Source organism: Lytechinus pictus, chromosome 7 (assembly GCF_037042905.1).
Source record: "Lytechinus pictus isolate F3 Inbred chromosome 7, Lp3.0, whole genome shotgun sequence".
NCBI lineage: Eukaryota > Metazoa > Echinodermata > Echinoidea > Temnopleuroida > Toxopneustidae > Lytechinus > Lytechinus pictus.
Genome location: NC_087251.1, coordinates 29,152,744 through 29,176,952, shown reverse-complemented (window position 1 = coordinate 29,176,952; position 24,209 = coordinate 29,152,744). Strand labels below are relative to the sequence as shown.

Here is a 24,209-nt window from a genome sequence, read left to right as displayed (position 1 = left end):
ATTCTTACTTCATAAGTATGCATAGAGGAGTGACAGTGATCCGATTAGTTTTGAGGTATCGCAGTCAAAGGTCACAGCGGTTATTATATTTTTGAAAGTATCTTGTTCTCATATATGCAGATAAGAGCAACAATGTATCTGATTAGATTTAGTGAAAATGATGGGATCAAAGGTCACTGAAGTAATTATACACCCCAAAATATCTTGTTCTCATGAGAACTTAGGAACCACTCAAGGGATCACCTTTAATCTTAGTACATTTAAGCATATTTGAGGGACAATGATCTGATCTGACTTGATCTGACGAGGTCGAAAATCACAGGGACCTTTTCAGGGATAAATTTCAAACTTGGTTCTTGTATACATATATTTGAGTGAGGATTATCTGAATAGATTTGGGGGTTACAAGTTCAAAGAGTTCATTACTGTATTTAAAATTTTTTGAAGGCTATGGGTGTAGTATATTCGTTGTCTGGCATTCATGTAGTTGTGTGTTATGATAGCGCTATATTCACTTGGGTCTTCACTTCTCAGAAAAAAACGAAAATGTCAGGACTAACCTTGGATAAAATGATACCACTATATTTTCTCCCACGCAGTATATTGTCACCTGGGATCTGATATTGATATTACATCATAATCAAGTAACGTGCCAGTTGAAAAAATATACATGTATTTGCCGTTCTGTTTGTCTTTGCAGCCTTTTATTCTTCCTGATGAACTCCGCATGGAACTTCCTCCTGAGCAAGCCGAGTACTGCATTCAACGTATGAGACCATTTGTAGGTACTGGGGCCGCACCAGGGGCCTTGGACTATATGTCCTTCTCATCGGCTCTCTACGGCCAGAGTGAACTTTAAACATCAACACCACACCCCATCCACCATAGAATTTTATCTAGTGATTTTGAGATTTATGTAAGAACAGATTAGAAAAAATATATATATTTCATCTACCAACAAAAAAAAACGCAAAATTTCATCATGGAATATTTGATGTGAATGGCAACAGTTTTGTTATGAGCGAGGAAAGTAGATATTTATTTTATTGTCTTTTTTTCCCATCCTTTGTTATTAGTCCCATGCTGTATGTTCACATGTAATCTTTTTTTACATTTATGATTTTATGTTTTTCTAGATCTTGGAATTTATACATGGTCCCCTTTGGAACCAATAAGCCCTTGTCCGTTGTCAAAATGCAAAGCAATTGATGCTGGCCACCATTTTATTATTAGTTCTTGGTACTTTTCTGTCTATCTCTCTCGTGTTCTCTCTCATTTTCAGCTTGTGGGTTGTTTTTGCCGTGCATTTTTTCTTTGGTTTCCCAGGAAAAAGCCTGTCGTCTGTGAGGATTTATGCTGAATGCAAATTCAGCTATTTCTTTCCAGATTGAACAAAGGAAAGTGAGATAAAGCATGTGTGATGATTCCAAGAATCATTCAAAATTAGTATTTCCTTTAGCTAAATAGTCATGTTTTTATTCTAGTTCATTTCGTATGTCCTGTGTACTGTTGAGTAAAAATGTAGAGGCTCTTACTGCCTCAGTGTCGAGGCATAGTATTGTAAATTACAAATAATGTACAATTACAATTTATTTAATTCAATTTATTACAATTAGTTTGGAAGAGACACGTAAAATCAAAATGGTGTTCATGAACATTGATATGATAAGTTTTTGGATGGAATGATATTTGTACTGTTGATAAAGTGCTGGTGATTAAGGTAAATATCGGTACATTAAAGAGCAAACACCAACCAATTCTGTGCCTTGTGATATTGTTAGGTACACTGTGACTCTAAGTAATATTTTCATAATTATTGTAAGGGTAAGAAGATATGGTTGATGTTTGTTTATGTAACATACAGTTTACCTTTGTTGTAGAAAGCAATAATTTATGAAGTGATTAAAGGTCTGTTTTCTTTATGCAAAAGAAATCCAATTAATTTTCACTATTATAGAGCAATAGTGCTTGAATACAAATTTTTTATAACTTTTACTTTCTTAATTATGCTATAATTTCTTCTGTTTTTATATGCGTTAAAACTTGTCAAGCATTGTGCATTTTTCAAATATAAGTCCTGCACACTTTCACCTATTGGTTTCATTAATGACATGGGTCATGTTTATAACCATTAGTTGAGTTCTCAGAATATATTCTTCATGATATACCAAGTTTTAGTTTGATAACTGTCCTAGGCTTGTATTCTTACCAAGCCTGTGTCATTTATAACCTTATAGTATACATTGGTTCTTATCATTAATATTGTTATGTATATTTTCATATTTTCTTATGACATGGAGAAAAAGTTATGTACAAAACATGTATCTAATCAATTCAAGGTTGCCTTTGCAATCAGATCATCCAGCCTTTTAGTCAAAGAAAATGCTAAGATCCGGTTCTTTGCAACTTGAAACCTGTTTTCTTTCAAATGTTATTATTTGAACCCGAGTCATTTTTTATGGTGTGGGAGATGTCTTTAATATGCAGACCTTTAATTGTATAGTCAGATATTGGTATACATGTATTAACAGAGAAAATTAATAATGTCTATTTGTATTTAATGCTTCCAAGTCTTTAACATCAAATTTGTGAATGTCTTTGCTTTTTTTCAGACTTTATTTTGATTGTGGGTATATATATGTATGGTTTGAACATTGTGGAATATGTGGAAGATTGTAATCGCTACAGTAATTATTGTGATACTCTGTTTGTAGTACTTGTGTTGTCATTTGATTTCAAAACACGCCTCTAAATGTTAATAACTACAAAATAGTGTGGATTATACCACCCCTCTCCATTTCTTTGTTAACTTTTGAAGATTTTTCTTTTCTTTTTGCCCGATGCTTTCATGATTTTGAGAAGCCCCAAATGAAGCACATGCTTTTCAAGAATGGGCATGATTATCTTTATTACAAAGATATGGGGAATTTATAGTCATTTTGAGTTCTAATTATGTTGAAATAATTTCATAAAAAGCTGGAATGTGAGGAACTCACTATTCATCAGCATAACCACCTAAATTAGAGGTATAGGTAGTCTATGTATGTATTTGTGTGTGTGTTTGTTTGTAATTTTTTAATCAAAATACATGTAAACATTGAATTGTTTCAAGATTGTGAGTCATTATCTCTGAAAATTTATCAAAGTTAACCATCCACTGTCCTAAAATTTCAGAGAAACTAATGATCAATATTTTTCCCCTCAAAATCTCTCTATTCATTTTGTATCATTAGATAGATAACTTTGTTTCCTATCCACCTGTTTGTGTGTACATAATAATACAAATCATTATTCATGTAACAGAGTTGATGTATTTTTAGGGGTAAGCGGTAATCACCCACATAATGCACTAATCCACTATCCAAGTACTTTGCAAAGGTGGAGGTTATTACTTTGGTTTATAATGGAATTATGAGAGATAAATTGTCGCTTTTATATATTGTTTGCATTTGTACATGTATGTTAGTGTGGAGACAAATTTTAGAAGCATAGATGCTTATAATGTTGGTAGCTAAACATTTTTCTTTTGCATTTTTTTTCTGCAAATGATTGATCGAAATCTACACCGAATGCTAGAAATTTATGAGAATTATTTAAATTATATTTTTGTGTTGGATTCATAAATATAATGAAATTAAGTACCCACAATGGGTACAATCACTCCTCAATTAAATTGTCATGTTTATGTAAAAGAATGAATGAAAAATATATGTACTTCAAAATAGTACAATGTCTCCATAGTTAGCTTTTTTGTATGTTAAACTAAGATAACTATCAGATGAATTAGCCTCGAACCACGTCTGTGGACCATTCTATGAAACATATCTACCTAAAGACAAGCAAGATAACTTTTTTTTTTAAAGTTGCAAACATTGACATATTGGTGCATAGCTGTATTAAGTGCTATACGGGACATTCAAGAGAGAGATTGGCTTCATAGAGAATTGCCTTGATCTGTAACCCAATGGTTTGTAATGATATCAATGACTCTTATGGGGAAAATGGATCTATGGGTGTCTCTTTTGTGGACAAGCCTCTTAGCCTATGCAATTTGGGAACAATAAAACATCTTGCAGTCCCCCTCATCTCTGTTCTTGTCATGTTTTTCCCTCTGTATTGATTGATAGAGATGTATTCAGAGAAAGTGAAGAGGCCACAGGTCTGTGAAGAATTTCATAATTTGAAAATTGCTTTCTAACGTAATCAAAAGTATTTCATAATGCCTTTTGTGGTCATCATTGTAAAGGGGAAGTATTACTAATCAGATATATAACTTCACTTTTTAAAATAGTGATTAGAGTTTGCAGAAATCAGCTCTCAAAAATGACTTATTTTCATGGCATATTTCTGCCTTCAACGGTCCTTTGCCGAGCTCCAGCTGAGTGACGTCACACCAAGAGCAGTGAGCAGCTGAGCTGACAGCAGCCCATTGAAGACGATCTTTCTAATCAGCGTTTTTTGCTCTTGAATTGTTTATTCCTCACAAGATTGGTCTTAGTATATAGATAAAAGTTTGAATTTTCTTAACAGTAAAATGAAATGCGCATTTAACATATTTTGGTAACCGATATTTAGCTTAGAAACAAATAATTTTTTTCAAGAAATATATGTGAATAAACAAAGCATATTTTCACTTAGAAATCACACTTGCGTCACATTGATATTATAATCAATAAAAAGCATAGATATTCTTCTTCACGACTGAACAAAAACTATGAAATTTCATTTTGTAGCAAAGTCGAGGAACCCCGAAAAACATGGCAATATCCATCGCGAAATGATTGGAATTGCAGTTGAATTTCCGAAGCATTATGAGGCAACAGCGGCGAACGGAATTTGTTTCATATACCATTAAAAACCCGGAAATGGGAGCAAATGGTCTGTGGCCAAACCTGTAAGGCCTTTGTTTTGATGAGTGCGGGGACCCTGGTTCGAACCTCTAACTCTGGGATTTTTTTATTATATTCCTACCCAGCTTTTTTTTCTCTTTTTATTTTCATGTGAGATTCTATTCAGACCTGCATTTATTAAATCTTACTTCTTAATTGCTGCTTTTGATTTTCAAGTTCTTGATTAGATTCTACACTTATTTGGGCAGGGATGGGAGGGGTAGAGGATGAGTTAAAAGTCAAGTCCACATCAACTAAAAATTATTTGAATAGAGTAATTTCCCTTGTTTTTTGTGTTTTTTTACTCAAAACAGTGATATACACAAAACAATGATATGCAACTTAGAGTTATGTCACAACACATTCATTTCAATTTTTTTGGCATTTTATTATTTAAATTTGAATCAAAGTTTTTATGAAATTTTCTGCAATATTTTATAATTTTTCTTTAAATTCAAATGAATTTTTGGTTGGGTGGACTTCTCCTTTACTCTTCACATGGAATGCATAGCGATATTTATCCAGAAACAAAATTGTCTTAAAATATGCAAACCAGTAATTGGACACATGTTCACTTTCCTTTCATCCAGGCCACTTCCTCACATCCACCAGGCTTACCGTCTTATAACAAACATGATGAACCATCACACAACTGCAAACAACATTCACAGTGCTTCACAATAAATATTTCACTTTTGTTCATACATGTAATGAATATCATGGAAAACAAATAAAAGGCGTACCCATATTCAAATATTGTTTAAAAGAACAAATATATTATACCTTTTGAGAAAAAATTGTGACGATATATACACGACACTTAACTTTCAGCAATCAGCATGTTATAGAACTGATACAGAGTTGCTAACAAAATATAACTATGGGGCATTGCAAGAAACTTGTGTTCAAAGCGTAAGTCTCAAATTCAAATTCAAGCGTAATAAGGTCGAGTTGTACGTGCAATTCAAGTAAATGTTTGTGTTTAATCAAAGGACTTACCCTTGATTTGGGACGTGTGATTGAGTAGAAAATTTCTCACACAATGCCCAAGTTACATTAAAATTGTGTGTTCTTATTTTTGACAAGCTGTATTCCTGTCCAATTCAATATTATAGTCCTCTCCAAAACTGCTCTAAGTTGATGTTTCCAAGATCAATGTAGATAAATTTCCTCCTCCAGGAAAGAAGAGTGAAGAAAAAATGGCCACATGTCCATATCAGAATCTCCCAGATTGAAGTAGTAAGCAGAGACCAGAGTCAGCAAGTGTGCAGATCTGTATGTAGGAGAGAGAAAAAAAGAGAAATAGTCTAAATAATCAAATCAAAGTATGAATTTTATTACGTTGATGATTAAGAAGGACTACAAGAAATACTGTCTGCAACAGCCACAATATTTTTGAACAAATTGGTTAATAAATGTACTTCAGGCTACGGTAGGAAGTATGTACACTAGTAGGGAAGCCCCGGGGGGGCACTCAGTATATAATGCATAGTGGGTATGTGCCGCGGAGGGGACCCCCATTTTTACACTCAAATTTCCGTTCCGAGGCATAGCATTTTTGTCTTATTGAGAAAAAGAACATAGAAAGCCGCTCCAGAGCATAGTATTTTCTTCTTCTCGAGATAAAAAGAAGAAAAAAAATCCGCTCCAGGGCTTCGCATATTTTCCGTTACGCCGTTCCGGTCGCAATTTTGGTGAAAAGCGGCCGCAGTTCGCTGTCCGACCATCGCCTCTCCGCTAGCGCGCCCGTCAGTCGTGCCGCCGGGCTAGCTGCATGTACGTTCCATAGGGATGCATACGCACTCGCACACAGGAGACCCGTTCCAAGGACCCCCGTTTTCACAAACATTTGTAGTTCCGAAGCTCGTTCCGAGGACCCTCCTTTTTACAATGAGCCCGCTCCAAGGCCCCCGTTTTTTGTCTCGCCCGCGGCACACCCCTACCACTTTTTTGGTCGAGTGCCCCCCCCCCCCCCCCCCCCCCCGGGAGGGAAGCCTACCAGACATTTTTAGTTTGACTTTATTAATCAGTTTATATTCTAGTTTTGGTGCACAGATTATCATCATCATCTGATACAGGAATAAGTCGGTGCAGTGGCATGTAATTCCCGGTCGATAATAGTAGGTTTAGACCAACCGCGTAGCCAGGATTTCATTTTGGAGGGGGCGGTAAATGCACGCGAAGCGTGCTAACACTTACAGAGCGCGCGAAGCGCGCTCCCTAGGGGGTGGGTGCAGGGAGGGGGAGTTTCCCTCTCGCGCGCGAAGCTTTCGGTGTTTCATAAATTAAAATGAAAAGGAGCCGTCTCTCCTGTCTCTAGTACCTTTATCAGCTCCAATTCAGATTTTACCCGCCTGGAGCCGACCCGATCAGAAATTGCGCGATCAATAAAAAAAAAAGATAACTTCATATACTTCGGCCTAACCTTACTCTAATTCCATGTCCTAATGTATACATTTGAACTTTAACTGGCAAAAAACACATATAGCCGAGGTTGAAAAACATGGTTAAAGAAAGGGTGGGGGAAACAATGGAGAACTGCAATATTGTAATTCAACCGCGCACAGCGCGGAAGCAAAATTTATATATAAATTTAGAGCAAGAGTGAAGGAGTTCTCTTTTGAGAAAAAAAAGAATAAAAAGAAAAAAACCTGGCACAAAGCTACCCTTCTTCCCTTTCCTCCCTTCGCTTTTCCTTTTCTCCTCTTTTTTTTCTCTTCTTTTTTCTTTCTTTTTGGGGACGTTTTGGAGGGGCGACCGCCCCCCCCCCCCCTGGCTACGCGCCTGGTTTAGACTGTGAAAAGTTCCACTCAGAGCACCAGTGCTCTACCTCAAGTGATGCTCGTGTAAGCTCCACTCCACTTCACTACCTCTACACTACACGTACGCTACCCGGGTATAGGTGTAGCGGAGTGGAGCCTACACGAATATCACTTGAGCTGTGCTCTCTGGGTCATTACAAAGAGTGCATTTATCTTCATTGTTGAAAGAAACACCAGACTCTAATTTCGGTCAGCTTGGAGTTTTTCAATAAACACTGACTCACTCACTCACTCAGTCACTGACTGACTGGAGCAACACAACGACGCCTGTCCAGTGGACAAAATTGGTCTTAACAGTTCCCAATTCATTGAAAACGGGCAAAGTAACACAGTTCTGGTTCACTTTTGGTCTGAAGTTGTCGAAAACAGAAATCGGATACCACATTACATGAAGAAAACGGTAAATTCGGAAGATATTGAACAGGTCAGTAAGGTGAAGCACAGAGGGATGATGAGCTCGTTGATTGTGTGACGTCATTATTCTCGACTGTTTTCTAGTGCGCGATTGTCGGCTGGGGGCTGAGAAGGGTCTCTAATAATTTCATTTCTTGCATTTCCACGACATCTATAAGACTTTTTAGTGACATATTTGTGTATAAAAAGACAAGACCTTTCCATCCATATATAATTTACTATCAATAACTGGGATATACTCATTTGATTTGCTTGTTCATTACGATGAACCAGCACGGCGAATATACAGTAGGATGGGGGGTCGGGTGTCCGGACACTTTATATTTTTGAAGCCTTCTTTTTTGTCTATGGATTACACTAAAAATATGATTTCAATAGTTGTAATCATCTTCCATTTTGTTCTCTATAATATTTCCTTACATTTTGTACGAAAAATTGATGAAACTTCGCTTGTAAAATTTTCCAAATGACTTTCTAAAATTGATCGTCCGGACACACAACCTGTCCGGACACACAACAACTGGGTATACACAATTTTCCTGCGCGCGCGCTACATCTCCCTATGAACGCACTATCCCAAGAGATCATCGCGCAATTTGGCGTCCATTTCCTCTTTTACTTTCGCCTGCCGCCGTGATCAGACGTTAGCTAAGTACACTCCCACTTTACTATAAAAGTGTCCGTTGTTTACATATTTATCTATGTATTTACAGCCTATTTCAATCCTTTGCCTTTCGGCTTTAGATTGATTTCATTTATATCATAGTGCATGGAGCATTCGTGTTATTATTCACGTTTTTCTTTAAATAAACTTGTGAGTTCCGAACCGTCAGTTTCGTTTTCTCACAGACGGGTTGCTTCCGCTTCCCTTACCCGTAGCTCCGCGCACTCTTCCTGCGTGTCGCAGGCATTGATACGACGCCAAATCCTTTTTAATTCTTTATTATTCTTGACTTGCACCTTTGCCTCGTCTTGAATTAAATTGATTTTATTTCCTCCCCACAGCTTAGACTATGGGACAGTTTGTTCTCAAACTTGTTTTCAACTTGTTCCTTTGTGAGTCGGTTGATTGTCTCAATAAATCTTTTGTTTTTGTTTGATTAATTGATTGATTGATTAATTAATGAATTGCAATAATTATTTTTGTATTGAAAATTTTTTTTTAGACTTATTGTCTTTAAAAAAAAATTTCTCTTAAAATTTTTGGGAAGCCCCCCTTTATCTCTTAGCGTCCTTTAAAAAAGTTTTCGCTAATGAGTTTTCGGCTTTCCAGTTTAAGGGAAGTAAGTTTTTACTTCTTCCTTTCAGATCAGCTCCTTATTTCTTTTGACCCTTAATTGTCAAAAAAAAAAAAAAACCTTGTTTTTTTTTTTCTTAGCTGATCCTGCTCTTCGTCCTTGGACTTAGACGTTCTGTTTTTAATTAATTAACGTCATGTATACGTGTAATTGATTTAAAAAAAAAAAAAAAAAAAAAACTTTGTTTGATCTCATGTTTAAGAAGTCGGTCCTGTTCTTTCCGAAGTTATTAATTTTATTATTAATATTTCTGATAAGGATCTTGCTTTGTCACCTTTCTTGTCCACCCACCCCTCCGCCCCCTCTCTGTTTTTGACCCTCCTTTTGTTCTTTCAGCTAAGAACTTACCAGGTAGATGAGCTCTTTTGACTCATCTCCTGATGACTCCAAACCTGCCGCTGGGAGAGAACCAGACCTGGTATTATTGTTCCCGTGATCAGCGGCGGTGAGTATGAGGGCAAGAGAGTGAGACCCTTTGCGATGGGCTCTATAAAGGGTGGAACCGTGGAGTTGCGTCCACGTGCCTTGGAAAAAGGAGGGTGGAACCGTGGAGTTGCGTCCACGTGCCCAAGAGGGTGGAACCGCGCCCACGTGCCCGAGCGTTTTAGGGTGGAACCGTGGCGCAGCGGCCACGTGCCTGAAAGGTGATAGCCAAGGCTCCCTCGACGGGACCTGAACCTATTTTGGGGAGTGTTGTACTAGTATAGAAAACTTCACTCCTCCAGGGCTGCTTTACCCACCGGCTATCGGGTCCAACAAGTCCGGGTTAAGAGCATGGGACTCTTTTCCCGGCACAGACTAGGCTCGATGCTTTGTCAGTCTCCTTCAGGGAGCATTAGCAAAGGGCTACCAGCCCCTAGTCGCTAGAGACACGTTAGCTCGACTCCGTCAATCTCACGATTATCTGATCAGGGTGGAACCGTGGAATCGCGTCCACGTGCCCTTAAAGGTGGAACCGTGGAATTAGCGTTCATGTGCCTAAACGGCTTGATCAGATTTGGGTGATTTTTCTCACGCGAGACATCACGTTCCCCCTGTCTCTTGTGCCCTCTTCTGCCCCCCGGCGGGGGCCGCATAGAAGAGGAAGAAGAAGAAATTCTAGGTTGCTAACCCCGCTTCGCGGGCAGACCCTTTCTTTCTGATTCTTGTGCCGATGGTCAGGCGTCGTAACTTCATGTTACAACAGAACGCCCTCGAGCATCACGGATTTTTATCCTCATGCTCTCTGTCAGCTAAAACCGCCGTGTCAAACACCAGGCAGGTCAAGCAGACATTCGCCATCTCACACCTCGGAGAGTCACCGGCAATTTCATGATTCGCCGGCACACGCACCTGCAAGGGAAATTCCCGCTAATACACAGGTGTTATCGACATACGGGCATCGTCCCCCATTATGTCACCAGACTCCCGATAATTGTGGTTCACGCGTCGCAGCTCTCATGTTGCTTCACACGCCCACGAGCAGTGCGGGTAAATTCCCCCACGCTTCATGTCAGCTTCAGCCGCCGTGTCAAGCACCGGGCAGGTCAAGCAGACATTCGCCATCTCACACCTCGCAGAGTCACCGGCAATTTCATGATTCGCCGGCTCACGCACCTGCAAGGGAAATTCCCGCTAATACACAGGTGTTATCGACATACGGGCATCGCCCCCCATTATGTCACCAGACTCCCGCTTCATGTCAGCTTCAGCCGCCATGCTAAGCACTGTGCGGTTCAAGCAGTCACCTGCCCTCTCACGCCGGGCTTTTATTGAAACGCTGTTCACCTACACGGTGACCCCGTTTCCATGCAGGTGCTTCCAACATACGGCTTTCAAGCCAACATGTCGGCAAGCTCTCGATGACCGACGGCTGGACGTTGCATCCTTACAGGTTGCATCAACACGTCCCGAGCATTACGGGTTCTTACCCTCGTGTTCTCCGTCATTACAGACCGCCGCTACGCGACGGCCGGGCTTATCAACAGCCACGCACCGGCCCTTTCACCCGCACTGGTGTTTTCATGATTTGCACAGGTGCTGCTGACGTATGGGTCTCGCCCAGCAAGTCGGCAAGCCCCCGTATGTCGCTGGTTGGACGCTGTAGCCGCTTGGCTGTTTTCTGTCGGTCTTATTGCCGGTGACGGGCATTGAGCGGATTGAGTTTCTCCCGCCAGCCCGCACTCCGGGGAGCCGTCGGCGAGTTCACCTGCATGGGTGTCCCCCATTAATATGCAGGTACTCCCGAATTCGCCCTCTACGTCAAGCCTCACAGTTTGACCGGGCATCGCTTACTGCAACGGCTCTTTTAGCGGTAACTCTCTCCATTCTACCCCCTAGGCGGGCCTTTAGATTGGAGGTAAGAATTTCTAACATGCCTTCCTTCTCTCATGAGAATGTTTGGCTGTTTTTTAGAGGGAAACCTATCACGCCCGCGGACCGTCCGCCCAGGCGACGGGACCGTCAGCTTTTGGCTTGAACCTCACTTTCTATACGAAAGTAAGGGTGCCCTGTCTTTACTTTTAACTCCTTCTCTTCCTTGTAAGGTTAGAGTCAGGGCTAGTACAGACACCCGTCCTCCAGCGATCGCCGCTGTAGTGAGGGCGACTCCGATATTAGCACCATCACCGCTCAGCGGTATGTCTCACTATCTCGTAGCTCTGCCGAGCTTATGAGCATAAATATCGGATCTGAATGTCACGGCGATTAATAGTTCTCCTATACTTAATAATCGCTATGCCTTCACCACCCGGTGCATCATGGTTATTTTGTAACCTATTTGTCTCGTATTCAGGCGGCTCGTGCGAGCCCTGCCCGAGCTGCCATCATCGGTCGTCCCCCCGGACCCCGCCGGCAGCACCCGCACCGAACGCCCGGAGGGAATCGGCTATTTATATGCCAGATACCCGTCCTGTTGACATTCACAACTTGTTCCCCGAGTCTTTCCCAGTCGGGTAAGCATCGTCTCGGTGGAAAGAAACAGCCATATATCTCTTTAGATTGTCGGCTGTGTGCGTGCGTTCAGGCTTGTTTCAAGCCCCAGGTTTTTTCTGTCGGCATTTCTATGCCTACTCCCTGGGCGCACCCACCGTGCCGGGTCGGCGAGTTCACACCTAACTGTCCACCACCAGGCCATCGGTCGATGCATTTACCGTGCCCGTGTGTCGAGTTGTCTTCTTTTTAGAAGCTTTTTCATTCGGCACACTTGAGTCGCCTCGCAGGCTGCTTTCATCCTCCTTCCATGCTATGTATGTGACCATGGTCACTGTGTGACCGAGGATGATGTAATCGTGGTGGATATACATTTATGTATAAAATGTATACGTGTGTGTATGCATACTTATGCCTGTCTAACCACGATCACCACGACCCGCTTTCTCTCGGGCCGACTGTGGATGAGTCCCTCCATGAAAGTGATTTTCTTCACTGGAGTTCTTCTTTTTAGAAGCTTAGATTCTCATCCCCCGCTGCTTAGGGCGTAATTTTTGCCGCCCCCCGCAGCTTCTCGGAACTCCTTATCTTACCGATATCGGACTGTTCCATGCTGTTGCAACCGGCGCCGGCGGTGCTTGCCCTTGCGATCACCAGAGAAACCAGGCCTTGTGGCTGTTTTCGTAAACAACTGGTTCTCATCGCAGACTGAGGGAAATATTGGCGATTATTTTCCTCAAGTCGCCTTTCTCCTCCACTTGTTTCGTCAAGCGAGGACTTAGACACTCTTAGCCAGTTTCCGTCCCTAGCCTTGATAGGACAGGGCCGTTGTTGCCTCACTCGATTCTGTCGGGAACGTAACTGTTGAGGTATCATGTCTGGCGTTGTCTGTTGGTTCAGAACATCTTGACCGACATCTCTTGATCATCGTTTACACGTAAGATCATGACAGAGACATTGTTCGCCAGCTCGTCTCTGGCGTACGCTTGTTGCGACTAGGGATTACTCCGCTCAGCGGACATCCATCGTAGCCTAGTCTTACGGGCCCTCTCGGCGATGGTGGCTTCAGCCAAACCACCGCCCACCTCTCCCGCCGCGGGCACTGCACCCTCGGGCGGGTGTTTTATTTAGTACGGGAGAAAAGGGATCCGCTGTCTTATCACACTTATTATGTCGTGATGCGTGCAGCGTTTTGCTCCGACACGCCCATTTGAGCTGCTTTGACCAGACTGTTCTATCCTACATAGACAGCAGGTCCGTGGCAATTTCTTATTAACAGGATGGCACTCAGTCGCTTTTCTCGACACATTGACTGCCTTACGAGTGGTTTACTTCAACCTTACTCTCTGTCGTTCCATGTCCTTATCGGACCGCTGGAAACGTCCTGCCACAGCTCTCTATCAGAATTCTGCAGATGTTCTGCCCTCACGCATTTGAGACAGATATCGAATTCTGGGCGCCTTCTCCCACGCGGGGGCTTCTGAGATATCTTGCATTCCTTACGTTTGCATGGTTGCGGCTTGGCTTAAATTATTAAGCCGGTGACTTGACCGTGGCTTTTATTAGCCCTGCTGTCGCCTTCTCAGTTTGATTGATTGATCACTTACTGAACCGTACAAGTTTCAGTCTTCCGATCACGATTCTTGTCGAAATTTTCAACAAAATCGGATCGTTTTTTGATCATCGGCAATTATCATCCCTCCGGTTACGGATGATTAATACCTTCAATCCGAATCTTACAACCTCTTAAGTTCTTCTCAAACGTTGAGCTTGTATGGCTTAGTCCGTAATGGCACCTGTCGGTCGTTCTTGACGCTTGACTAACTCCCTCTTGGATCGGTATTCAGGGTATCCTTTGTCTGTCTATCAGTCGAGATCCCTCCCGTATCTGTTTATTTATAACCATTTACAGTACTAAGCTTTGCATACTTATGCATCGCTCCCGGACCGTTGCCGGGATTGGCTTAGATTAGGTGTGACTTCTAATCCTCGTCTTTGTTTTCCATTCTTCAGACAATTCCCAACTCTGTGAAGTTGGTTGTTTTGTCGCGCAAGCCGTGTGCGGCAGCTTCTCGAGACATCTTTCACGCTGGATTGTTGAAACGATCAAGTCAGTTGGTGATGATGTTCTCCTTCTGACACTAGGCCGAGGGCCCATGATACTATAGTATCTTTCTTCTTGGGCTCTTTCTATGGAATCGTCGTATACGACATCTTGAGGACCGCCTTTTTGGCGCTCTTCTAATTCCTTGTTCTTAAGGACCTTCACATGAGGCCTTATTTGCCTCCTCTGTCCTTAAGGCAGCGGCCTTTGGTGTCTTCATCTCCCTATTTTTGTACGCACTTTCTTAGTCTAGACATGCCTCCCTTCACGTTGAATCCGTGTTGGTCTAGCAAATCAAATGAGTATATCCCAGTTATTGATAGTAAATTATGAAAATACCTACGTTTATTTTCTTATTTACGAGATAACTGGATATACTCATTTGAACCCTCCCACCTACCCCTCGCCTTGCGTGGCAACATGTCTTGCGTGCAGGCTCATGAGAGGAAATGGACGCCAAATTGCGCGATGATCTTGGGATAGTGCGTTCATAGGGAGATGTAGTGCGCGCGCAGGAAAATTGTGTACTGTATATTCGGCGTGCTGGTTCATCGTAATGAACAAGCAAATCAAATGAGTATATCCAGTTATCTCGTAAATAAGAAAATAAACGTAAGTATTTTCATAATTTGTCTATAATCATCACTTTCGTGAATTTTCTTCGTGTGTGTACTTTTATAAATACTTGCAAACCATAGTAACAGGCCCTACAGAGAAAAAAGAGCAGAGTAAGACTCTGCATAAGATGAATTATCGGCAAACTTGAAATATTATTTCAGACCAGAATATGATCGAACAAATTTCTGTGTTCCCAGAATTTTGAATTAAGCAGTTACCTGCAATAACAGTACCTAAGAAAGGGCACAAATAAATTGCAATATGAGATATGTATGTATTACGATCAGGGATGCTGTATGGGAGTGAAACATGGTCTTTGAGTGAAAGTGAGATGGGGACTTGGAGGAGGACAGAGAGAGAGGGTGAGTCTTGTGAAGTTGATGGACAGAGGGAGAAGACTTCAAGGGAGCTTTTCATCAACGTTTTTGTCCGAGAAGTTACCAGCTGTGTTTCATGAAAGTTGCCAGCACTGACTAAATTGTCAGTGCTGACTATTTCAGTGAATTCCTTGCTTTTGATTGGCTGAAAAGCTATGGCCTCTGACTGTTACTATGGTAACTGTCGGAGAAAGACATCTTGTCAGTGCTGACAACTTTTATGAAACAGTCCCCCGATCTGACAACTTTCTTTGATTTTGATTGGCTCAGAAGCACTGTTGCTATGGTAATTATCGGATAAATCAGGACTCGGATAAAAAGTCTCACAAGTTCTTTCATGAAACGCTCCCCAGAACCTGGTTTGGAAGAAGCTGGGTGCAAATGTGGTATGTGATGGGGAAGAAATGCAAATGTTACATGATGTTTGAAAGTTTGTACGTACAATCGCGAAAATGGTTTACGGTACACCATGTGTAAAGTCCTGGAAAAGGACGAAGAGAAAGTGGATAGAAAAAGAAGTGAAATGGACAGACGAGAAAATGGAGATTTAGTAGATCTTTTTCGGAACTGAGTGTAGTCCTAAAAAAGGACAGTAAACCGGGGGGGGGGGGCGTTTTGTCGGACGTTTTATCCGACAAAAAATTTTGACATTTTTATTGCAAAAATCCAATTTTGTGATAGATTTTGACATAATGTTATATGATATCATATTTCACCCTCCTCTCTTTCCTTTTTTCTCTCTTTTTTTGTACGCCACGGTGAACAGGATTTTTGTTATGATTGTGAGCATCAGGGCGAAGCTCTATATGCTCGAGGGGGCCGACTATGGCGCTTCTGGCAAGAAGTAGCTTAATATAGGTCCCGAGCGAGCGAAGCGAGCCAGAAAAATAAATGGCATGTTAAAATGAAATTCTAATTATGTGATAGATTTTTACATCATTATAGCAAATATCATGTCATATATTTGTTTTCATTCATCTCATTTCGCTGCCTCCTTTATTTTCTTTCATTTCCCCTTGGCTGTGGAACCACCCCCCCCCCGGTACGCCAGTGCTTCAACGTAAAGCTTAATGCAGGAAGGGTCCATATAGGGGCCCGTTATAGAACCCATTAAAGGTTACAGATGAAGAGCCCCCACTGCACGGGGTCTTGACTCTTGGACAGAGCCTTTGGAGATTTAGCAAGTTTATGATAGACTTTCATACGACATTATGCTATATACCATCAATTTTTCTTCCCGCTCGTTATCTCAATCCTCGGCAGCCCGGTAGTGTACGTTATCTTGTCCCTATTTTTATTTTCCAATTTAGATTTTGGCTAATTCCATTCTGCCTTTATTTCCCGCTTTTGTTTGCCTTTTTGTCATCTTTAATTTATTTCCCTGTCTTACTAATCATGCTAATGTATTTGTATATCGGGGCGAATTGTTCTTTCTCACTTGTTCTTTTTTCTTTCCTTTTCCCGTTATCTTTCCGTTTTCCCTTTTTATGTTTTTTCTTAGTTTTCCTTTCCCTTTCTCTTCCCTTTCCCTTCCCTCCTCCTTTTTTTTCTTTTTCCCGTTTTTTTTATTCTCCCGGGTGAGCTCCGCCAGGGAGGGGGGCAGCTTGCCCCCCCCCCACGCCTGTTACGCCACTGATAGTGGCTCAGTGGTAGAGCGCCTGCCTCATGAACAGGAGGTCGTGGGTTCGATCCCGGGACGAGTCATACCAAAGACTTACATGTATAAATGGGACATTCTGCCTTTTTGCAAGGCGAGAAGGGTAATAATAATGTATTATGTTTTGAAGGGACTGCTGGTAGAGCAGTTTTATAACTAAAGTGGCTACCCTTGGTAAATAAATCATTATTTCCTTTTAATTTTTGACAATTTCAATTTCAAGCGTAAATGAAGAGGAAGTTGTATTACAATCTTATCAGCCAAATATCACTTCTACAAATTAGTATGGTAAATTGCTAGGAAGTGACAGCAGACAGAGCATGGTATAACGATACCACTTTAAAACTTAAATGTGTCCCTCTCAAGGTCACGTTCTATTATGTATCTTCAAACATAGCTACCACAACCCTATCCCCTCCCTCTCTCTTTCTATCTTTTATTCTACTCTCACTTCCGCAAAAATGCAAACCCGCTTTCCCTCGATGTCTCTTTTTATCTCTCTCCCTCTTCTTATACTATCTCTGCTATTGTTTTGAGTGATATTTGTGAGGATAATAGACATCCTCCTTATCATTTTGTCATTATTCTTAATATCATTGATATTATGATCGACTCCCCCTCTTCCTCACAATCGTCATCGTCATCGTTACATCGGCTGCTGTTATTGCTTATTTGGAGCTCATTTTGTTTTCTAGTTGAAAATAATACCAGTAAACCTCAATATGGAATAAAATCTCATGAAGTGGATAGGGTTATCCAGAGAAACATCTAGAAGATGGAAAATCTTAACTTTGATAACATTTTCTTCTAGAATGTAAGCGAAAGAAAACAATGAGGAACAATGAATGTTTTCATGGTGATTTTATTATCAAATGGTGCCAAAATATGAGTCATAGTGGGACTACTTTCTGCGTAGAGGTGCCATAAGCCTAATTACATCAGGAGGGCTAAAGATATTCGTTCGATCCAACCCATTCGAATTTTTTCAATTTGATATTGCTGATTGACAAAAGTGTATGAATATGATTCAAAATCTAACACTGATTCTAGAAATTGTAACAACTGAACTTCCTTTGCCCAAATTGAGAAGATATATCAATGATTTGGAACTATTTTTTGACTGGCGGAAGAATTGGGGCTATTTTACTGTTTCAGTTGATGAATTTGATCCCATCATAGTTATCTTCATAAATAGCGATTTATTTTTAAAATAAGCTGGCTACGATACCCTTCTCTGGTCAGATATGGAATGTCAGATATATATCCTATCCAAAGGTAGAAAACATTCGACCCTCTAATTTCACATTTATTTTTTATGAATTTTTCTTAAGTGCCATGTTAACACGCAAGTCTATGGGGAATGTTTTACGCGCGTGACACCTAGATGCAGTTTCCTTGCGAACCATCGCTTGACACGCCTCCATTTACTTGGCCGTTGGAGTTTGTCGATTTGAGTTTGGATGGTATCAAGCCTTGGGCGGTGATCAGGATCATTTGCCATGCAATTTGGCCAGGTCGCGGGTGGGGCGAGAGACCCGAAAATCTTTTCGAAATCGATCTTCTTTATTCTTTGTATATTGACCCATTCGGATGCCAGAAGACCCCTCGGAGCGAAGACGGCTGGTTTGGGGGTGTTTAGGGGGGCTTTTTTGGAAAAAAAATTATTTTGCTCAATTTCTGACAATTTGGCCAGGTCGCGGGTGGGGCGAGAGACCCGAAAATCTTTTCGAAATCGATCTTCTTTATTCTTTGTATATTGACCCATTCGGATGCCAGAAGACCCCTCGGAGCGAAGACGGCTGGTTTGGGGGTGTTTAGGGGGGCTTTTTTGGAAAAAAAATTATTTTGCTCAATTTCTGACAATTTGGCCAGGTCGCGGGTGGGGCGAGAGACCCGAAAATCTTTTCGAAATCGATCTTCTTTATTCTTTGTATATTGACCCATTCGGATGCCAGAAGACCCCTCGGAGCGAAGACGGCTGGTTTGGGGGGGGGTTAGGGGGGCCTTTTTGGAAAAAAATTATTTTGCTCAATTTCTGACAATTTGACCAGGTCGCGGGAAGTGCGAGAGACCCGAAAATCTTTTCGAAATCAATCTTCTTTATTCTTTGCATATTGACCCATTCGGATGCCAGAAGACCCCTCGGAGCGAAGACGGCTGGTTTGGGGGGGGTTTAGGGGGGCTTTTTTGGAAAAAAATTATTTTGCTCAATTTCTGACAATTTGGCCAGGTCGCGGGAGGGGCGAGAGACCCGAAAATCTTTTCGAAATCGATCTTCTTTATTCTTTGTATATTGACCCATTCGGATGCCAGAAGACCCCTCGGAGCGAAGACGGCTGGTTTGGAGGGGTTTAGGGGGGCTTTTTTGGAAAAAAATTATTTTGCCCAATTTCTGACAATTTGGCCAGGTCGCGGGTGGGGCGAGAGACCCGAAAATCTTTTCGAAATCGATCTTCTTTATTCTTTGTATATTGACCCATTCGGATGCCAGAAGACCCCTCGGAGCGAAGACGGCTGGTTTGGGGGTGTTTAGGGGGGCTTTTTTGGAAAAAAAATTATTTTGCTCAATTTCTGACAATTTGGCCAGGTCGCGGATGGGGCGAGAGACCCGAAAATCTTTTCGAAATCGATCTTCTTTATTCTTTGTATATTGACCCATTCGGATGCCAGAAGACCCCTCGGAGCGAAGACGGCTGGTTTGGGGGGGTTTTGGGGGGCTTTTTTGGAAAAAAATTATTTTGCTCAATTTCTGACAATTTGGCCAGGTCGTGGGTGGGGCGAGAGACCCGAAAATCTTTTCGAAATCGATCTTCTTTATTCTTTGTATATTGACCCATTCGGATGCCAGAAGACCCCTCGGAGCGAAGACGGCTGGTTTGGGGGTGTTTAGGGGGGCTTTTTTGGAAAAAAAATTATTTTGCTCAATTTCTGACAATTTGGCCAGGTCGCGCATGGGGCGAGAGACCCGAAAATCTTTTCGAAATCGATCTTCTTTATTCTTTGTATATTGACCCATTCGGATGCCAGAAGACCCCTCGGAGCGAAGACGGCTGGTTTTGGGGGGTTTAGGGGGGCTTTTTTGGAAAAAAAATTATTTTGCTCAATTTTTGACAATTTGGCCAGGTCGCGGGTGGGGCGAGAGACCCGAAAATCTTTTCGAAATCGATCTTCTTTATTCTTTGTATATTGACCCATTCGGATGCCAGAAGACCCCTCGGAGCGAAGACGGCTGGTTTGGGGGTGTTTAGGGGGGCTTTTTTGGAAAAAAAATTATTTTGCTCAATTTCTGACAATTTGGCCAGGTCGCGGGTGGGGCGAGAGACCCGAAAATCTTTTCGAAATCGATCTTCTTTATTCTTTGTATATTGACCCATTCGGATGCCAGAAGACCCCTCGGAGCGAAGACGGCTGGTTTGGGGGTGTTTAGGGGGGCTTTTTTGGAAAAAAAATTATTTTGCTCAATTTCTGACAATTTGGCCAGGTCGCGGGTGGGGCGAGAGACCCGAAAATCTTTTCGAAATCGATCTTCTTTATTCTTTGTATATTGACCCATTCGGATGCCAGAAGACCCCTCGGAGCGAAGACGGCTGGTTTGGGGGGGGGTTAGGGGGGCCTTTTTGGAAAAAAATTATTTTGCTCAATTTCTGACAATTTGACCAGGTCGCGGGAAGTGCGAGAGACCCGAAAATCTTTTCGAAATCAATCTTCTTTATTCTTTGCATATTGACCCATTCGGATGCCAGAAGACCCCTCGGAGCGAAGACGGCTGGTTTGGGGGGGGTTTAGGGGGGCTTTTTTGGAAAAAAATTATTTTGCTCAATTTCTGACAATTTGGCCAGGTCGCGGGAGGGGCGAGAGACCCGAAAATCTTTTCGAAATCGATCTTCTTTATTCTTTGTATATTGACCCATTCGGATGCCAGAAGACCCCTCGGAGCGAAGACGGCTGGTTTGGAGGGGTTTAGGGGGGCTTTTTTGGAAAAAAATTATTTTGCCCAATTTCTGACAATTTGGCCAGGTCGCGGGTGGGGCGAGAGACCCGAAAATCTTTTCGAAATCGATCTTCTTTATTCTTTGTATATTGACCCATTCGGATGCCAGAAGACCCCTCGGAGCGAAGACGGCTGGTTTGGGGGTGTTTAGGGGGGCTTTTTTGGAAAAAAAATTATTTTGCTCAATTTCTGACAATTTGGCCAGGTCGCGGATGGGGCGAGAGACCCGAAAATCTTTTCGAAATCGATCTTCTTTATTCTTTGTATATTGACCCATTCGGATGCCAGAAGACCCCTCGGAGCGAAGACGGCTGGTTTGGGGGGGTTTTGGGGGGCTTTTTTGGAAAAAAATTATTTTGCTCAATTTCTGACAATTTGGCCAGGTCGTGGGTGGGGCGAGAGACCCGAAAATCTTTTCGAAATCGATCTTCTTTATTCTTTGTATATTGACCCATTCGGATGCCAGAAGACCCCTCGGAGCGAAGACGGCTGGTTTGGGGGTGTTTAGGGGGGCTTTTTTGGAAAAAAAATTATTTTGCTCAATTTCTGACAATTTGGCCAGGTCGCGCATGGGGCGAGAGACCCGAAAATCTTTTCGAAATCGATCTTCTTTATTCTTTGTATATTGACCCATTCGGATGCCAGAAGACCCCTCGGAGCGAAGACGGCTGGTTTTGGGGGGTTTAGGGGGGCTTTTTTGGAAAAAAAATTATTTTGCTCAATTTTTGACAATTTGGCCAGGTCGCGGGTGGGGCGAGAGACCCGAAAATCTTTTCGAAATCGATCTTCTTTATTCTTTGTATATTGACCCATTCGGATGCCAGAAGACCCCTCGGAGCGAAGACGGCTGGTTTGGGGGTGTTTAGGGGGGCTTTTTTGGAAAAAAAATTATTTTGCTCAATTTCTGACAATTTGGCCAGGTCGCGGGTGGGGCGAGAGACCCGAAAATCTTTTCGAAATCGATCTTCTTTATTCTTTGTATATTGACCCATTCGGATGCCAGAAGACCCCTCGGAGCGAAGACGGCTGGTTTGGGGGTGTTTAGGGGGGCTTTTTTGGAAAAAAAATTATTTTGCTCAATTTCTGACAATTTGGCCAGGTCGCGGGTGGGGCGAGAGACCCGAAAATCTTTTCGAAATCGATCTTCTTTATTCTTTGTATATTGACCCATTCGGATGCCAGAAGACCCCTCGGAGCGAAGACGGCTGGTTTGGGGGGGGGTTAGGGGGGCCTTTTTGGAAAAAAATTATTTTGCTCAATTTCTGACAATTTGACCAGGTCGCGGGAAGTGCGAGAGACCCGAAAATCTTTTCGAAATCAATCTTCTTTATTCTTTGCATATTGACCCATTCGGATGCCAGAAGACCCCTCGGAGCGAAGACGGCTGGTTTGGGGGGGGTTTAGGGGGGCTTTTTTGGAAAAAAATTATTTTGCTCAATTTCTGACAATTTGGCCAGGTCGCGGGAGGGGCGAGAGACCCGAAAATCTTTTCGAAATCGATCTTCTTTATTCTTTGTATATTGACCCATTCGGATGCCAGAAGACCCCTCGGAGCGAAGACGGCTGGTTTGGAGGGGTTTAGGGGGGCTTTTTTGGAAAAAAATTATTTTGCCCAATTTCTGACAATTTGGCCAGGTCGCGGGTGGGGCGAGAGACCCGAAAATCTTTTCGAAATCGATCTTCTTTATTCTTTGTATATTGACCCATTCGGATGCCAGAAGACCCCTCGGAGCGAAGACGGCTGGTTTGGGGGTGTTTAGGGGGGCTTTTTTGGAAAAAAAATTATTTTGCTCAATTTCTGACAATTTGGCCAGGTCGCGGATGGGGCGAGAGACCCGAAAATCTTTTCGAAATCGATCTTCTTTATTCTTTGTATATTGACCCATTCGGATGCCAGAAGACCCCTCGGAGCGAAGACGGCTGGTTTGGGGGGGTTTTGGGGGGCTTTTTTGGAAAAAAATTATTTTGCTCAATTTCTGACAATTTGGCCAGGTCGTGGGTGGGGCGAGAGACCCGAAAATCTTTTCGAAATCGATCTTCTTTATTCTTTGTATATTGACCCATTCGGATGCCAGAAGACCCCTCGGAGCGAAGACGGCTGGTTTGGGGGTGTTTAGGGGGGCTTTTTTGGAAAAAAAATTATTTTGCTCAATTTCTGACAATTTGGCCAGGTCGCGCATGGGGCGAGAGACCCGAAAATCTTTTCGAAATCGATCTTCTTTATTCTTTGTATATTGACCCATTCGGATGCCAGAAGACCCCTCGGAGCGAAGACGGCTGGTTTTGGGGGGTTTAGGGGGGCTTTTTTGGAAAAAAAATTATTTTGCTCAATTTTTGACAATTTGGCCAGGTCGCGGGTGGGGCGAGAGACCCGAAAATCTTTTCGAAATCGATCTTCTTTATTCTTTGTATATTGACCCATTCGGATGCCAGAAGACCCCTCGGAGCGAAGACGGCTGGTTTGGGGGTGTTTAGGGGGGCTTTTTTGGAAAAAAAATTATTTTGCTCAATTTCTGACAATTTGGCCAGGTCGCGGGTGGGGCGAGAGACCCGAAAATCTTTTCGAAATCGATCTTCTTTATTCTTTGTATATTGACCCATTCGGATGCCAGAAGACCCCTCGGAGCGAAGACGGCTGGTTTGGGGGTGTTTAGGGGGGCTTTTTTGGAAAAAAAATTATTTTGCTCAATTTCTGACAATTTGGCCAGGTCGCGGGTGGGGCGAGAGACCCGAAAATCTTTTCGAAATCGATCTTCTTTATTCTTTGTATATTGACCCATTCGGATGCCAGAAGACCCCTCGGAGCGAAGACGGCTGGTTTGGGGGGGGGTTAGGGGGGCCTTTTTGGAAAAAAATTATTTTGCTCAATTTCTGACAATTTGACCAGGTCGCGGGAAGTGCGAGAGACCCGAAAATCTTTTCGAAATCAATCTTCTTTATTCTTTGCATATTGACCCATTCGGATGCCAGAAGACCCCTCGGAGCGAAGACGGCTGGTTTGGGGGGGGTTTAGGGGGGCTTTTTTGGAAAAAAATTATTTTGCTCAATTTCTGACAATTTGGCCAGGTCGCGGGAGGGGCGAGAGACCCGAAAATCTTTTCGAAATCGATCTTCTTTATTCTTTGTATA

At 42.3% G+C, this 24,209-nt stretch overlaps 1 protein-coding gene across 2 annotated transcripts in view; it reads left to right on the top strand.

Annotated features, from left to right (window-relative positions):
• LOC129264609 (alpha-actinin-like) overlaps positions 1–4,085 on the top strand; it is a 39,576-nt gene extending 35,491 nt beyond the window's left edge. For both annotated transcript variants that reach the window (XM_054902513.2, XM_054902512.2), the window contains exon 20: positions 701–4,085. In XM_054902513.2, the coding sequence (XP_054758488.1) occupies positions 701–859 (159 nt within the window). In that variant the 3' untranslated portion in view covers positions 860–4,085. The remainder of the gene's footprint in view (positions 1–700) is intronic.
• Positions 4,086–24,209: the final 20,124 nt, after the last annotated feature.